The 15,204-nt window shown below is 28.0% G+C and overlaps 2 protein-coding genes across 2 annotated transcripts in view; one reads left to right on the forward strand and one right to left on the reverse strand.

The window, feature by feature from the left end:
• Window positions 1-1,824: 1,824 nt before the first annotated feature.
• On the reverse strand, window positions 1,825-8,230 carry LOC105627201 (lipase 3-like). The gene is made up of 7 exons (XM_012208487.1): window positions 8,063-8,230; window positions 7,640-7,817; window positions 6,275-6,389; window positions 5,324-5,567; window positions 2,894-3,052; window positions 2,562-2,789; window positions 1,825-2,269 (listed from the first exon to the last, which is right to left on the reverse strand). Exons 1-7 carry the CDS (start codon window positions 8,228-8,230, stop codon window positions 2,129-2,131), a joined length of 1,233 nt encoding a protein of 410 aa, XP_012063877.1. The 3' UTR covers window positions 1,825-2,128.
• Window positions 8,231-10,819: 2,589 nt separating this feature from the next.
• The window catches only part of LOC105627203 (gem-associated protein 5), a 6,155-nt gene continuing 1,770 nt past the window's right edge, over window positions 10,820-15,204 (forward strand). Inside the window, 12 exon segments of the mRNA XM_012208490.1 lie at window positions 10,820-11,128; window positions 11,201-11,553; window positions 11,742-12,059; window positions 12,136-12,400; window positions 12,504-12,729; window positions 12,788-12,834; window positions 12,837-12,870; window positions 12,972-13,336; window positions 13,742-14,042; window positions 14,119-14,319; window positions 14,529-14,667; window positions 14,739-14,996. Of these exon segments, the coding sequence (XP_012063880.1) occupies window positions 10,820-11,128; window positions 11,201-11,553; window positions 11,742-12,059; window positions 12,136-12,400; window positions 12,504-12,729; window positions 12,788-12,834; window positions 12,837-12,870; window positions 12,972-13,336; window positions 13,742-14,042; window positions 14,119-14,319; window positions 14,529-14,667; window positions 14,739-14,996 (2,816 nt within the window).

Consider the following 15,204-nt stretch of genomic DNA (forward strand, 5'->3'; position numbering starts at 1 on the left):
ACTACAACTTACACACACACACACACACATACTACTACGTAACTACACTAACACTACACTACACACACACACACACACACACACACACACACACACACACACACACACACACACACACACACACACACACACACACACACACACACACACACACACACACACACACACACACAGGGTAACTGCATGTTGGTACAACTGAGAAAGAGAAAATGGATTATATATGAAAAAATAAGTATATAAAAATAATTATTATATAAAAATAAATATATAAAAATATATATTAAAAACGTAAAATAAAATTTTAAAGTCGATTTTCCTGAATGTAAAATCTTATACGTTTAAAATTTATGCGTTTTCGACTTATTTCTTCATATAGAATTATCTTTCCAGTTATATCACCAGATACAGAACGTTGCATACTACCTTGTCTTTTGTAATTAATGGCCCTAGTCTTCGTTGACGAAGTAAACTTGGCCAATTGCATACTTTCGTTATAATTTTTTCCGTTGTAATTTTTTTAGAAACAGTAATTTTTTTTCTTTTGTCTTTGTTTTCCGAGAGCGCTACGTGTTTCAGCAGCATGTTATGATGAATATATATGAATATATTGAAAAATATTCACTCAGTAATGTAAAAATACAAATAAAAAACAGAACGTTAAATTGACGATATATAGCGTCGTGAATAGCATAAAATAATAAATGTATGATACGAACGTTTAATATTATATTGTTACATGTCATTATATAGTATACATATATATATAATATATATAATATATATATACATATATAGTATACATTATATAGTATACATAATGACATAAAATGTTTTATTTAATAAGATCAAATTTAATTATTTTATGCTAATAAAGTTACCATAGAATATTTAGATATTTTATAAGAGTTAACAGTTCCTAAAGTTTATATTAAAAGTGTTTCTTGGTTTATTTCTGCTCTGAAAATTATACAATAGATGTGTACGTGCGTACGTGCTTTATTGTTACTAAAGTTTCAAATATAAATATTGCCCAACAAATTGTATCCTTCACATTTAAAACACTGTGCTGTCCGCCTCTGTACATAAAGCATTTCAAGATAATTACATATTAACAATACTTTTTATTATAATTTTATAGACAAAATTCTAAGTAATAAAAAAAAAGAGAACCTGAATCTTTTTCTTTGTAAAAATATAATTTATGATAATTTATTATTATCATATATCAATAAATCAAAACAGGTATTATTGATATTAATTCTTCCTACAAATCATTTGCTAGTTACGAAATATAAATTTTATTTTAATATAAATTTTTAATATAAATTTCATAAAAGTGATTCGCCAAATTGTTATTAATAGCAGCATTATTTAAAAATTTTTTCGCGTTTACATTTTGAAAAAATTGTTGCAATTAAATTTTATAGAATTTTATAGATTGAAGATATAATAATAAAGGATTAACATTTTTGAGAAAAACTGATATTATTGGAAATTATCAATATTAATTAGTATTAAATAGATTATTATAGAATGTTATTATAGAATGTTATAAATAATGAGAATAGTAAGTGATTTTTCTGATATATTATTTTGATTACAATTTTTATTATTTAATCATTAATAATATAAAAGGTCATTCAAGTTTATGCAATGTAAAAATATCTGCATAATTTTTTTTAATCCTGCAATAATTTATAAACAAAGTTTATGAATCTTCTGTAACAAACTTTTAATATTATTAACAGTTTAATTAAATATAAAAAATTTTATATTGTCTTATTATTAGCAAGAAATTCATTTTACAATAATTTATATTTATTGTTTGAAGTTATTAATTTTATTTAATAAAAATATCACTAATAATTTGGTAAATGAATAGTATTCATAGTCAAATTGAAATTTTTAATACATTTTTGCTTGTATTGAAAATCTCATTCATCCAGTTTCATGTCAAAATAACGATCAAAAAACGGCAAAACAGCATTATTTTAATACACCTACATAAATATAAAATAGTGAGTTGAATTACTCTTAATTTATGATCACAATAACACCGAAAAGATTTGGTATCTCAATCATTTCTTATCGTTATGGCACATTATCTTCTTCATAATCTTTAGCAGTTTCAAATCTTCATAATCTCAAGCAGTCTCTTGTACACGAGCTTAGGCGCGTCCTTGCCCCAGATGAAATCCAGGTGATTAAATTTAGGTACTCTGTACATATCCAATATGTTGGGTAACAGATGGTAAAGTTTCTTCACATCCTTAAAAAAAAATATCAAGTTGTCATGCATTATTTTATACTCCTTACTCAACTCTTTATACGCAATGTTTTCAATTTAGATTCTAGACACATGTTTCTTTATTTCAGTCAAATTCAAAATTTTAAAATTTCAATTATTTATGATGATAAAGTAAAATAATGATGCATTGAATGTGGTATAGTCACAATAGTATATTATTATAACTTGAAGTATGAAATTAATACGAATTAGTTCTTAATATGTATTTCCCACGTGTCTTTTTAATCTAAATATTCATTTTCCTGCTACCTACCACATTGCTGGCCAACCAATCATTGTCGCCATAGAATATCGCAATTGGCACGGTGATACTCCCTAGATTATAGTCTGGCGGTTCCGTTGCATTATAAATCAGCAAATTATTTTTGCGTCCATAGTCGTATTGACGAAATTTGCCCGACTCGATTTCCTGGCTGAAATGCACCAACGTTTTAGCCGAGGCGCCGGCTGGATCGTGATTCAGAATCACTGGTAGCAGAGTCTAGGAAACGGTATAATATATCTTGGTTGATTTAAAGCGTCATTGCATATGCTAAACGTGACTTTCGAAGCGCACTTCAATTACGGCTTTCGTGGAATGCTTACGTAGTTGAACTGTTCTTTGTCGAATCCACAGATTAGGAATATCACGTTGGCGCAGATCTCCTTCTCAATATTAAATATCTCACAGCCATACTTAGACAGATAGTCTAGCATATCGCTGTGTGGCAGAAACTCATTTTTGCCGAAGAAATGTGTAATTATCTGTAATCCCCGAATTCCTTAATTGGAATGGTATATAATTTACTTATCATTGTTTTGATTGTTCTAATTTTAGCAAGTGTTTGAAAATAAATTGATTCATTTGAAGTATCTTTAATGAATTAAATTTATACAAGCAATCTTTGATCTTAAATCTTAATTTGTAAAAAATGTCTCGTTAAAATTATAATCAAAAGTTTGGATAATATAGCTCTACAATAAATGCATTCTATGTAATGTTTGCTCGTGAGGATTATTTCATCCTTATTGTTTAATAAATGTAAAGGCGTTCTCAGACGATATGACCAACGTATGTCATAATATAATATTAGGAAATATTATATACATAATTATCCATATTGAATGTAGTCAATATTTAGCGAATGTACAAAGTTAGTGTATATATTGATCATATCGTCTGGAGGCACTCTTAAACAAGGATAAAATGATGCACACGAGTATTACGAATGTTGAAATAGAACGCATCCAATGTAGACATTAAATATAGATATCTAACAATAAGTGAGAGTAGTGAAAAGATAATGTTCCCATTTTTTAGAATTAATTTCTGGTTAAAATAAAATTTCATATGAAATCTTCTTCCACTTGTTTATATTTACACAGAAAATTAATCTTTCTTCGGGTCATAAAATATATAAAATTCCTTCTTGCATGAAGAAAATATATACAATATTATTTTTTAACGATAATGAACATGCTTTTATCGCAATTTTCTGATATTTAACTTTATGTATTTTTGAAACATTAAATTTTTTTAAGTAAATTGCGCTTGGAATTAGTTAAAAAAAATAGTTTTGTTATTTTCTCCTTAAAGTTTTATAACAAGGATTGATGTCTTAACATTTTTTTGCTAAAAAAGACAATGAAAGACAAAATTGTTTTTGAAAATTTAATAATAAAGTAAGCCAGTAAGATATCCTCTATGTCAGTGTTCACAAAGATTTACACATTTCAAGCTGATTCCCTCATCATCGCTCGAAACTCGGCGCCGAACGTTCACGTGACGCTCTGGATCAGGAGCGTCCCTATATCAGAAATATACTGGGAGCGCATCTTCCGCCAAATTATTATTGAAACATGTTTTTTATTAAATAATTTATTTCTATTAACATAAAATTTTCTATTGTTAATTTATTTATTGTTCTTTAGTGATAAGTATAAATAATATATTTATATCTTAAGTAGTTAGATATGATTACTATATATTATACATAATTATTATATATTAAAATATTTTATTATTAGTATTTATTTTTTAATATTTTATATTTATCTTAATAAATTCTTTTCTTTTTAATTTATTTAGAATGGTTTTTTATTTTTCAACTTTCTAAATGAAATTTTCAGTTTTATAATAATTTTTTTTAATTTTTAATTATAATTTATTATTTTATATTATATAATATTATTAATATTTTATTTAAATTTTTCTTCATTTTTCTTCATTTTTTTCATTTTTTTTCATTTTTTTTCATTTTTTTCTATTTTTTTTTCATATATCATATTTCCTAATATATTACATAATTATGATAACGTACATTTCGACAATAGCTTTCCACTCCACCACTGAGATACTATTGTTAGATGCATTTTTTTTTTAATGTGATTTCCTCAGTAGGTCTATTCCACAAAGAGAAGAATCAAATACTTGAATTGATTAGCAGGAAAGCAAAATTATACGTCGTACTACTATATGATAATTTTGTATAATTTTGATTCTTCTTTTCGATTCTTCTTTTTGCCCGAGGAAATTACATTAAAAAAAAAAACGCATCTTACCAATAGTATCTCATGAGTGATGTGGAAAGATATTGTCGAAATGTAACGTTATCATAATTATATAATGTATTAGAAAACTACGTTAAGATATAAGTGTATCATTAAGAATGAATAAATTAACAATAGAAAATTTTATGTTAATAGAAATAAATTATTTAATAAAAAACATAATTTCAATTATAAACATAGTTTCAATAATAATTTGGCGAAAGGTGCGCTCCCTATATTTCTGGACGTTCCTGAACTAGAGCGTCACGTGAGCACTCGGCGGCTTAGCCGTCGAGTCTCAAAAGGATCGCTCGCCGGAATCAGTTCGAAATGTGCAAATCTTTGCAAGTACTGTTCTATGTAGCGTAAAATTATAAGACAAGGTGAATTAATGTTAGATGTAGTTTCTTAACTATTATATATAGTTTTGAATCATTATATATTAATAATTAACTTACTTTCTAGCAATATATTTAGACACATTACCTCAAGTTTCTGTACGAAACGAGAAAAATATCGTATTGGACTTTTCATATGGTTCACAAAAACTGCAGGCGCGAGACTAATCATCATTTGCACCATTCGAGCAATTTCTGGATGTTCCACTGCCATTATATAAAAAGAAGTTGTACCCATTGAATGACCAATGTATGTGTGCAATGGATGTGATGTTATATTCGTGATATACGAAATCATCGCAGGTAAATCATAGATGCCCATTTCATGAAAGCTAATAACAATTTTAATCGATATAGATATATCACAAAATATAACAAAGTATATATTATAATATAAAATAAAAATAGTATAAAAATTAACTAACTTTCATTTTTTTACTATAAATTATAGTGACAAGAGCATTGTCGAGCAGTTCTTTAAAAAAAATCGAGTATATTTTAAAAAATTGAAGTTATATTTTAAAAGTACATTACATGATTAAAATATATTTATTTAATAAGTGTGGCAACCAATTACTATTATTATTTGTAACTGTCTGAATGCTTTCTATGAAATTTTCGGTCAGATTATTGGATAAGATCTCCCAAATTTTCCAAAGTACTTGCCAAAGATAACTACTTCAAATAAATATTTATTTTTCTTGAAGCTTTATCTTCATGATATTGACCAGATATTTTCAATCGAATTTATGATTGGAGATTGAGAAGGCTAATAAATTCATTATTACGTCAATTTGTGAAAACCTCGTAGAAGCATATCTCGTGGGAAATATGAAAATAAGTTATATAATCAATAATAATCGTGGATGCTATATACTACATAATGCATACTTTTAAAATATTTTTGAATATCACTTTTAATGTATTCGGTTATTTCTTTCAAAGAACTGCTGATGCTCTTATGTTATTGATTATAAATCATTATTTCACTATATCATTTTGAATACACTGTTATTTTTTTATTTTATAATGTGAGTACCTGAAATTCCAAAATCTTGAATCCGATGGAGATAAAGAAACATGTGCCCTTGAATAAGTATTCCCACGAATATTGCCCAACCAAACATCATAGCCCTGGTCAGCCAATATGAAAGCTAACATAATAAAGAAAACATTGTTTACAATAGTTAGATGATAATATTTTGGCTTTATAATGTTAGTACGCATAGTCTAGCCATACATCTGATTTTTTTCTTATATATTAATCCGATTTTACATAAAAAGTGAAATTTTATTTAAAATCTAGAAGAACAATATTTGATCTTAATAGTTAAAATTATTTGCATAAACAATATAATATTAAAAGATAATAAATAAAATGTCAATTTGAGCCAACACTGATTATTAGTGTGTATTTTATTTATTCAAAATGAATAGTAAAGCGTATATGTTTTGATCTACGATCAAAGTTTTCTTCAGAAAATTAATTAAATATTAAATACTAATTATATAACAAACAGTTTATCCTTGACTATTTATTATTTATACTTATCGTCATTGTAAGTACATATTCAGTTGTCTACTATTTTTCTCAATTTTCATTTTACATTTGTCTACCAAACAGTTATGTCTAATAACTTTTTTTAGTAAGTGAATTGAATTTTGATATTAACCATTATTTATATTAACTTTTTAATTTATTCATATTTGTGTTTAAATCACAATAAATGGAACAGTCTAATGGAATATAAAAAACCTTATAGAAACAGCTCAATGACAATCATGTAAGTTTAATTTATCATATTTTATCATATTTTATCATATTTTATGTGAAAAACTTTATGTTAGCACAATTAAAAATATTTTTTAACTTCTTTTGGTCTTTCGATTCAAAACAATAAAATTTCTTTCTTTTTGGTAAACTTAATAATTTGATGACCAAGATTAATTCGGACATTACTACCACAGTTTTTTGTATTTTATACTTTAATAGTTTATACTCGCTTATACTCGTGCTATCATTATGTAATTAATATTTAATATTTACATTTAATTAATTTTCTTTGTACTGAAGAGGATCTTGACTGTAGGTCGAAATGTATATGCTTTACTACTCATTTTGAATAAATGATATAAAATACACACTAATAACTAATATTAGCTCAAATTGACATTTTATTTATTATCTTTTAGATTTTTCTTTTCTAGAGCCTATTGATTATTTTGTCTTGAATATTAATTAATATTAAATTAATATTAAAAAAATAAAAATAAAATCTTTCAAAACCAAAATGCGTTATAATTTGCATTAAACATATTAAATTTTTTTGGCACATTGAAATTTGAGAATTTATTTTGACATTTTTCCGAAGCGTAATCGATGATTTCTTTAAATTGAAGGTACCAAGTCCTTTATCCTTGCCGGCAATGACCCAGTCTGCAGAGCTGCACAACAAACCATGCTGCAACAAAACTGGCTGATACTTGTTACTTGGGATACGATGAAGTGTTAAAAGATAACCGTCCTGCGTCTGTACAACATGAGCTTCTGCAGGATAACCAGCTTTTCTTATCATTTGCACCTAGGAGAAATGAATGGTTTGTTTATTTAACACTAGTGATACAGATCACAATCTTAATATTTATCAAAAGTTTATTATGATATAGATTGTCTTGAAATTCACGAATTAAAATATTACAGTAAGAAAATTCAAAAAATTAAACCTGTCACAAGTAATCTTAAGATTCCATTGAGATCATTTTAAATATAAGATATCGTGTTATAAAATCTAAAAATCAGAATATAGAAAAAAATACATTTACTTACTGTATTAAGACTGGCATCGATATTGAATTTGATGCTGTTCAGCTGTTCCTTGTTATCCCGCATCGTATTCATGAGCGCGTTCGGCGAAATGTCTTGCAAAATATCGAATGTTATAGCTGCAGCAAGGTCGCAAAATACCAAAAGGAATGCTATCACAATTGGCCACATCATGTCGGTGTCCGATAGGATTTGAATTTGATAAACGACGAAAGGATTTGAATTGGATCGCGGATCCCCCGAGATGTTAAGATGTACTAATAAAAGATTAAAGAGATGAGAAGTATGGTTATGTTCTTTACTTGCAACTGAGTCCTTGTTTCTGCCACGATATTTATACGTTTAAGAAACGCTGACGAATGTGTACATCAGTCAGAAAAGAGACAGAAAAAGAAAGAAAGGAGGGAAAACGCGATAATAGAACAAATGGAATTATATTAGTCATTATAGTCTGAAAATTGTCCATAATTGAAAAATAAAGGTACACTTTATGTAGTTGTTCGTGCTAGTAATTGTAATGAGTAACTAGGCGAGCAATTTATTCTTCTCATTTGTATTCTACGTATAGTTGGAAGGAAATATTTGTTTTGATTGGAAAATTTTACATTTTTCTTGAAACACTTTTTCATAATAAGGCGTGTCATGTTTTGTAATAGTTCGATTAATTTTGCGTTTAAGATTGTTTTAAGTCTGATTTCTCATAAGGTGACATTCTTTCAAAGTCCAATTTTATATTCAAGATCGTCAGATCAAGTTTGATCCTAGACATACAATTTTATGATATTTAATTTTAGTCAATAAAATGAACACACTCGTGTTTCTGAATGCATGTTTCTAGAAAATATCCTTTAATATCATTTTTAAGATAGATAGATTATTAAATAATTATAATTAATACTGCTACGTGCAGTATGTTTCTGGAAAAAAAAGGAACAAAGTTATATAAAATAAAAGTTTTAATTGAAAAGAACATAAAATTATATAGAGTTTACAAATTGACTACGAATTAACTATAAAAATTGAAATAGAATACTGTAATAAAGAAACATGTTATAGAATTTAAAATTTAAGTCTTATTTTTTAAAATAAAATACTTAATTAGATATTATAGATTTAATTAGATAGAAGTTAGAATATTAAATTAAAAATGAATTTACATTTTTTTGCATATTTTATTTCATTCTTAATTTCTTGTTTTAATTCAATAAATTTTTAATTCTGAAACTTAAATTTATTTATTTACGAGTGTCATTTATAACATCTAATCAAAATAACGTTGCAAAAATTAATTTATCGCTGCTATTCTCTTTCTTTTGATGTTAATAGTGATCAATTAATTTTTATTAGAAAAGATTGATTTATTCAATTATTTAAAAAACAATTCTATTTACCTGCACAAATCAAATATGATCTTATATTCAAATATGATCTTATATTTATAAACTTCTGCTTAATATTAATAAAAAAATATAATAGTCTTAAAACAATTTTTCATCGTTCTTTCTTCGTTAATGAGACTTACTTGAATTTATAATCAATTTAATATCACGTACAAACTTTACATTACTTCCATTTTATTTTAAATCTTTTTATGAGTCTCGATCTGTGGATATGGCCAACACGATGCTACAAACGCTTCAAATTATTTTTTAATTGGTTAGTTTGTAAAATTCTTTCTTGTAATTGGTCCATTAAACGCAAAGTATTTATAGCAAGCCTTTGACCACAGCCTGTACATATATGTATCGCACGTGTTTACTTGAGCTTCATCAATTTTAAAAGTTCAACGATTTCGTACGTTTTCAGCTTTTGTTATAATTCGATACAAACATACATGTTTTGGCAAGAAAAGTGTTTTGTCAAGGAAATAAATATCGATAACCGATAGCTCTTTTAACGAATAATAATTCACAAGTACATGTCGAGATCCGAGATCCTTGTTTGTCGTGCGCATTCCCACGTGACGGTCAATAAAGAATACTTAGTGTAATTGAGTCACCATCTAACGATTGTAAATTCGAGCAAGGTATTTTAAAGTTTTTCTAAGTTTGTCTGAGTTTATCGTCTTCAATTTCATCATATGGATAAATTCACAATTGAAAGTGCCGGACACCGGTTAACCTCTAATCGACCAGCGTAAAAAAGTGAAAAAGAATTAGTGATTTGTTAAGGAATCCGATTCTAGAAGACAAAATTTGTACCTTATATCTTATTATTTATATATTTTACTTGTACATTTATTTATATATTTATATATTTAAACTTTTGTGTATATGCTTATATATTTTATGGTTTTGTACTACTGTGAAAAAGGACAGGAATTTAGTCAGTATCCAGTGAAATGTTAACAAACTGCTAGTAATTTATTAGCATTCCAACAGAATATTGCAGCAAATTAGCATCAATTGTATATGCATTAAAATCATGTTTTATCAGTAGAGCATATTGTAACCTGCTAACATATAATCAACGAGAGGAAATCGAACAGTAAAAATCCAGAAATCAAGTATCTATAATTTTATAATTAAACAAAATATATTGTTTAGAAATTTATGAAAAGGCAGATTTTGCTTGATTTCTATAGTCAATTTATCATTATTATTGTCTTAACTTTGATTTTCTGTTGATTCTGTTATTCATTTTTGTTCTGGCATTCTGTTTGCCAATTTAACAAATATTTTTTACAGAATGTTTTCAATAAGCTGTCAATAAGATAATTTTATAAGAGTTGTTTCTTTTGTTAACAGAGAATACGTCAGGATGAATGAAGTTACATTGCCTCCTTCACCAAATTGGTATTTGAGCAATATCCTTGCTTGCTCTAAACGTGGAACTGTAGCATGGGGCGCAAGGAACTTTGTTGTCATTGCCAAACAGAAAGAAGACAATGTTATGCAGTATTCTGTAATCAAGGATTATTTTAAAGACAAAGTAACTGCATTAGCATTTTGTCCTAAACTTGATAATCCAGACAGTCCAGAGCTGTTAATATGTGGTGGTGATGATACCAAAGCTAGGGTTTGGAATGTGGATACATTGGAGTTGTTAGCGGAATTTGCTTTTGTCGATGTAAATATATTCCATAACTTATAAACGTTAATTATTTATATAACTTATATTAATATATATTTATTAATATAGGGAAGCAAATTGATTGTGGGAGTTGACTGGTCAGCCAAAGATGAAAATCTTGCGTGTGCAGTGAATTTGGAGGGTTATTTAATGTACTGTAATATACAGTATAAGACTTCGAAAATAGTATCTCTAGGCAAGCTAACTGCTACATGTGTAGCTTGCTGTCCTCATGACTCTAGTCTTGTAGCAATAGGTACTAAAAGCGGACTAGTTTATATTGTTCAAAAAGATACAATATTGTATAGAATGAGAGGACATAATGAGGACATAGTTAGTTTATCTTGGTGTCCTTCAGACATGAATATTTTAAATGGAGGAAATAGGAGAGATTTACTTTTAGCTTCTGGTGCAAAAGATAGGTGAGCTTTTATAAGATTTATATATTATATTTATATATTATATATAAAATGTATATATTCTCTGTGTCTCACATACTAAATTTATCAGTTACATAAAATATATATGAATATTTATCTTGTTACACTTAAAATATAAGAAACAGATAATTAAAAAAAACTACTGTTATATTTATCTTTTTTATATTCAGATCTGTATTCATTTGGAGAGCCGGTAGAGATGGTAGATATGAAACTGTACTAAATATACCAAATACGCCTATCATGCCTGTTTCATATAAAAGCAAGCTCAGCACTACAGGTGGAACCTGGATTGCAGTATGTTGGGCAGAGCCCAATTTGCTTCTGACTAGTTCCCTTTGGGGCGAACTTCTTTCTTGGGAACTTTCAACAGACAGAGAGAAGCCTAAGTATAAATTGTTCCATACATTCCATAGTAGAGGATTATTTTCGATAGCTGCTATATCCAATTACGATGGAACATCTGATGACTTGAAAACAAATTCCAAGTGAGTAAAAACTTTATATAAATTAGAACATATAAATATTGAAATTTTTCATATTGATATTTTATCAATACTTTAGGCTCAGGGTCTGGTCTTCAGCACAAGATCGCTGGGTTATATGTTGCAAATCTAACAGCGATCCTACGAAATTGGCAATCCTAGAGCACAAGATTCCTACACAAGGAGGATTCGTTTATTGTATGAACGCTTGTCCTATTGATACCTCACGCATTGCATTTGGCGTAGGAGACGCGATGCTGCGTCTATGGAATTTATCTGAACCACATACAACGATTTTCGACGTTGTTATGCACTGGCAGAAGATAAAGGGAAAAATAAGAGTGGTAAGAAATTCTCGCACGGAACTGTTTTTTGAAGTATTTTTATGTATGAGAAAATGTTATGAATTAATATCATAGCATCATAGCATAAAATATATTCCACCAGATATCATGGTTCCCGGAAGATGAATCTACCATTGCTTTTGGTACTGGAGAGGGTCGCGTTGGCGTATTTGATGCAATTGGAACCAACAAACAACCTATATTATACCGGCAGTATCATCGAAATACCATTTATAAACTTGAATGGGCTCAACTTAAATCAGAATATTTTTTGTTCTCTTGTGCAGAAGGAGAATTAGTAGCTTACAAAAAATCCACACCGAACGATGGTAGGATGATAATATCCATTGTTATCATATTGTTTTATTATCATAACTTCTATTTTAGAACCTATGTCTATAATAAAGGAAGGATGTTTGGAATTTTCTATGGAAATACGAATATATGCTTAACAGTTGCGTTAGAAATAGGTATATATGTATATATATATATATATATATATAATATATTTAAGTAACAATTTTTTTTTAAATAATTGAAGAAATGCTTTAAATGGATCTTGTTTTTTTCAGATCAATTATGTTCTACGATCAGAAGCTGAGAAAACGCGGCAGTTCGATACACATTTTAAGAAATGTGGTGAATTGTTTGGCATGGCATCCCGAAAGTACAATGGCAGATAAATGGATGTCACCAATTGCCAACTATTTGGCAGTTGCATCTGATTCGTGTAGTATAATGATTTTTGATATGTCCAAGCTGATAAAAGAATTGGAAACGACAGGTACCGAGGACATTATAGAAAATGATCAGAATTGCACGATGCACAAGATAGTAGCAACATTAAACGGACACTCCGATAAAGTGGTGTGCTTAGCTTGGAGTCCACATTTCAGTGGGCATTTAGTATCTGGTAGCTACGATAATATCGCACAGGTCAAATACATATACATTATATAGTGTTAAAATAGTTCAATTATGTTGTTATGGCATCATAGCTTATCTATTTATTAAGTTTGTAGAATGAAATATGGGTTCTCTCCTTCCTGAAACAGGTTACCGTTCACCTTATAACTCCTTTACTCATAACTTTTAACTCTCCAGTCAACCTCTTACAAAACTGAAGCATACATGAGATGAAAATTAGAGATTCACTGACTACAAGTCGATCGCTCTTGTACAGAGTTATATGTCACCTCTGTTAAACTTGTATTTATCGTTTTTATATATCATACAACATTGTTTTTTGATTATATTATGTTGCAAATGCCAAATCTTGTTTAAATATTATTTTCAATATAATTTATATCGTTGTATAATTTTCTTCGAATATCATTTTAGGTGTGGAACGTCGAAAAACAGGAGTTGATGGGTACATATATGGGTCACGATGGACCAGTGCTATGCTGTATGTGGAGTCCTCTCAAACCGCAGTTGATAATGACTGGCTCGTCGGACTTTACGCTACACATATGGAATTATACTTTATCAGCACAATCGCCGAAGCAACCTTCTGACATTAAGGCTTCGAAGAAAAAACAAAAACAGCAGAAGAAGTTGAAAAATAAAACAGATGATCAAGAAAATAATTCGACTATATCAACGAATCCTGTTAATCTATCATCTGCTGAAGTAATCGCAAGTAAATAATTTTTTTTTACAATCGATATACATGATATACAATTAGCATTAGTAATATTCTCAATTTTTAATTGCAGAACTTCAATCGCAATCGAAAAAGAAAGATAGAAAATCATACTTTAATAAATATAACAAATTAATAAACGATAAATCTCAAATTCTGAATTTCATCAAGCATGATATAAGAAGTAATCAAATCGAAGAAGATGACACTTCTACAAATTTGTCTTTATTTTGCGAAAAGAAAAATGATTTTTTGACACTCATTTCTAATGAAAGTAAGTTTAAGTATATTATATTAACATTATGTTACAATTACATATATTGGGTTGTCCGGAAAGTTCGTGCCGATTTTGAAGGAAAATTGAAACGAAGAAGATTTAAATTTTTAATTTCATTTATTAAATTTAAATCTTTTGCGGCACGAACTTTCCGGATAACCCAATAGATTGTTACGTGACATTAATGATTTATTATTTATCTACAGAGTTAGCACATGACAATTCAGATATCGTTACTGAGTTGAATATGTGGTGTGATGATTTGGAAAGCAATCTAATTTGTGCAGCTAGGGATCAACAATTAAATGACTTTTTAGTATCGCTTGCACCTAATGTTTCTTTGAAGTACGTACGAATATTTCAACAAATCTAAGAGAATTAGTGACTATCGAATACAATTGAAATTGATTTTACAGAATGTGGAGAGAAATGTGCGAGGCGTATGCTCATCAATTGATACTGCAACACAATCCGGAAAAAGCGGTATCATATTTACTAGCTATACACAAAATTCACGAAGCCGTAGAAGTATTTATAAATGCTAAGCTGTTTAAGGAGGCTTATGCACTTGCGAGATGTAAATTGGATGATAACGATATGTTTTTAAATAAAATATTAGAATCCTGGGCTGAATGGGCCACTTTTAAAGGTCATTTGGAACAGGCAGCTCATTGGTAAGTTTTTTTAATTAATATTTTTTTATTAATCATAAGCGTTATAATGTAAATGAAAATTATATTTTCCATATTTACACGATATAAAAATATTATTTTACATAATATTAAAATATAACCAAATAATTAATAGCTGTAAAAAATTTCTATTAAATTAATTCTTTTGATGTTTTATATATATATATATATATATATATATATACAGTAC

This window comes from Atta cephalotes, assembly GCF_000143395.1.
Source record: "Atta cephalotes unplaced genomic scaffold scaffold00008, whole genome shotgun sequence".
Classification (NCBI taxonomy): Eukaryota; Metazoa; Arthropoda; class Insecta; order Hymenoptera; family Formicidae; genus Atta; species Atta cephalotes.

What these genes read in the sequence shown, in the direction of transcription:
- LOC105627201 (XM_012208487.1), bottom strand. Translation starts at nt 8,230, where the DNA reads ATGTGGCCAATTGTGATAGCATTCCTTTTGGTATTTTGCGACCTTGCT. An exon ending in GTTTCGTACAGAAACTTGAG is followed by an intron (nt 3,053 to 5,323) that starts GTAATGTGTCTA and finishes CGGGGATTACAG; the next exon opens with ATAATTACACATTTCTTCGG. An exon ending in ATTGGTTGGCCAGCAATGTG is followed by an intron (nt 2,270 to 2,561) that starts GTAGGTAGCAGG and finishes TTTTTTTTTAAG; the next exon opens with GATGTGAAGAAACTTTACCA.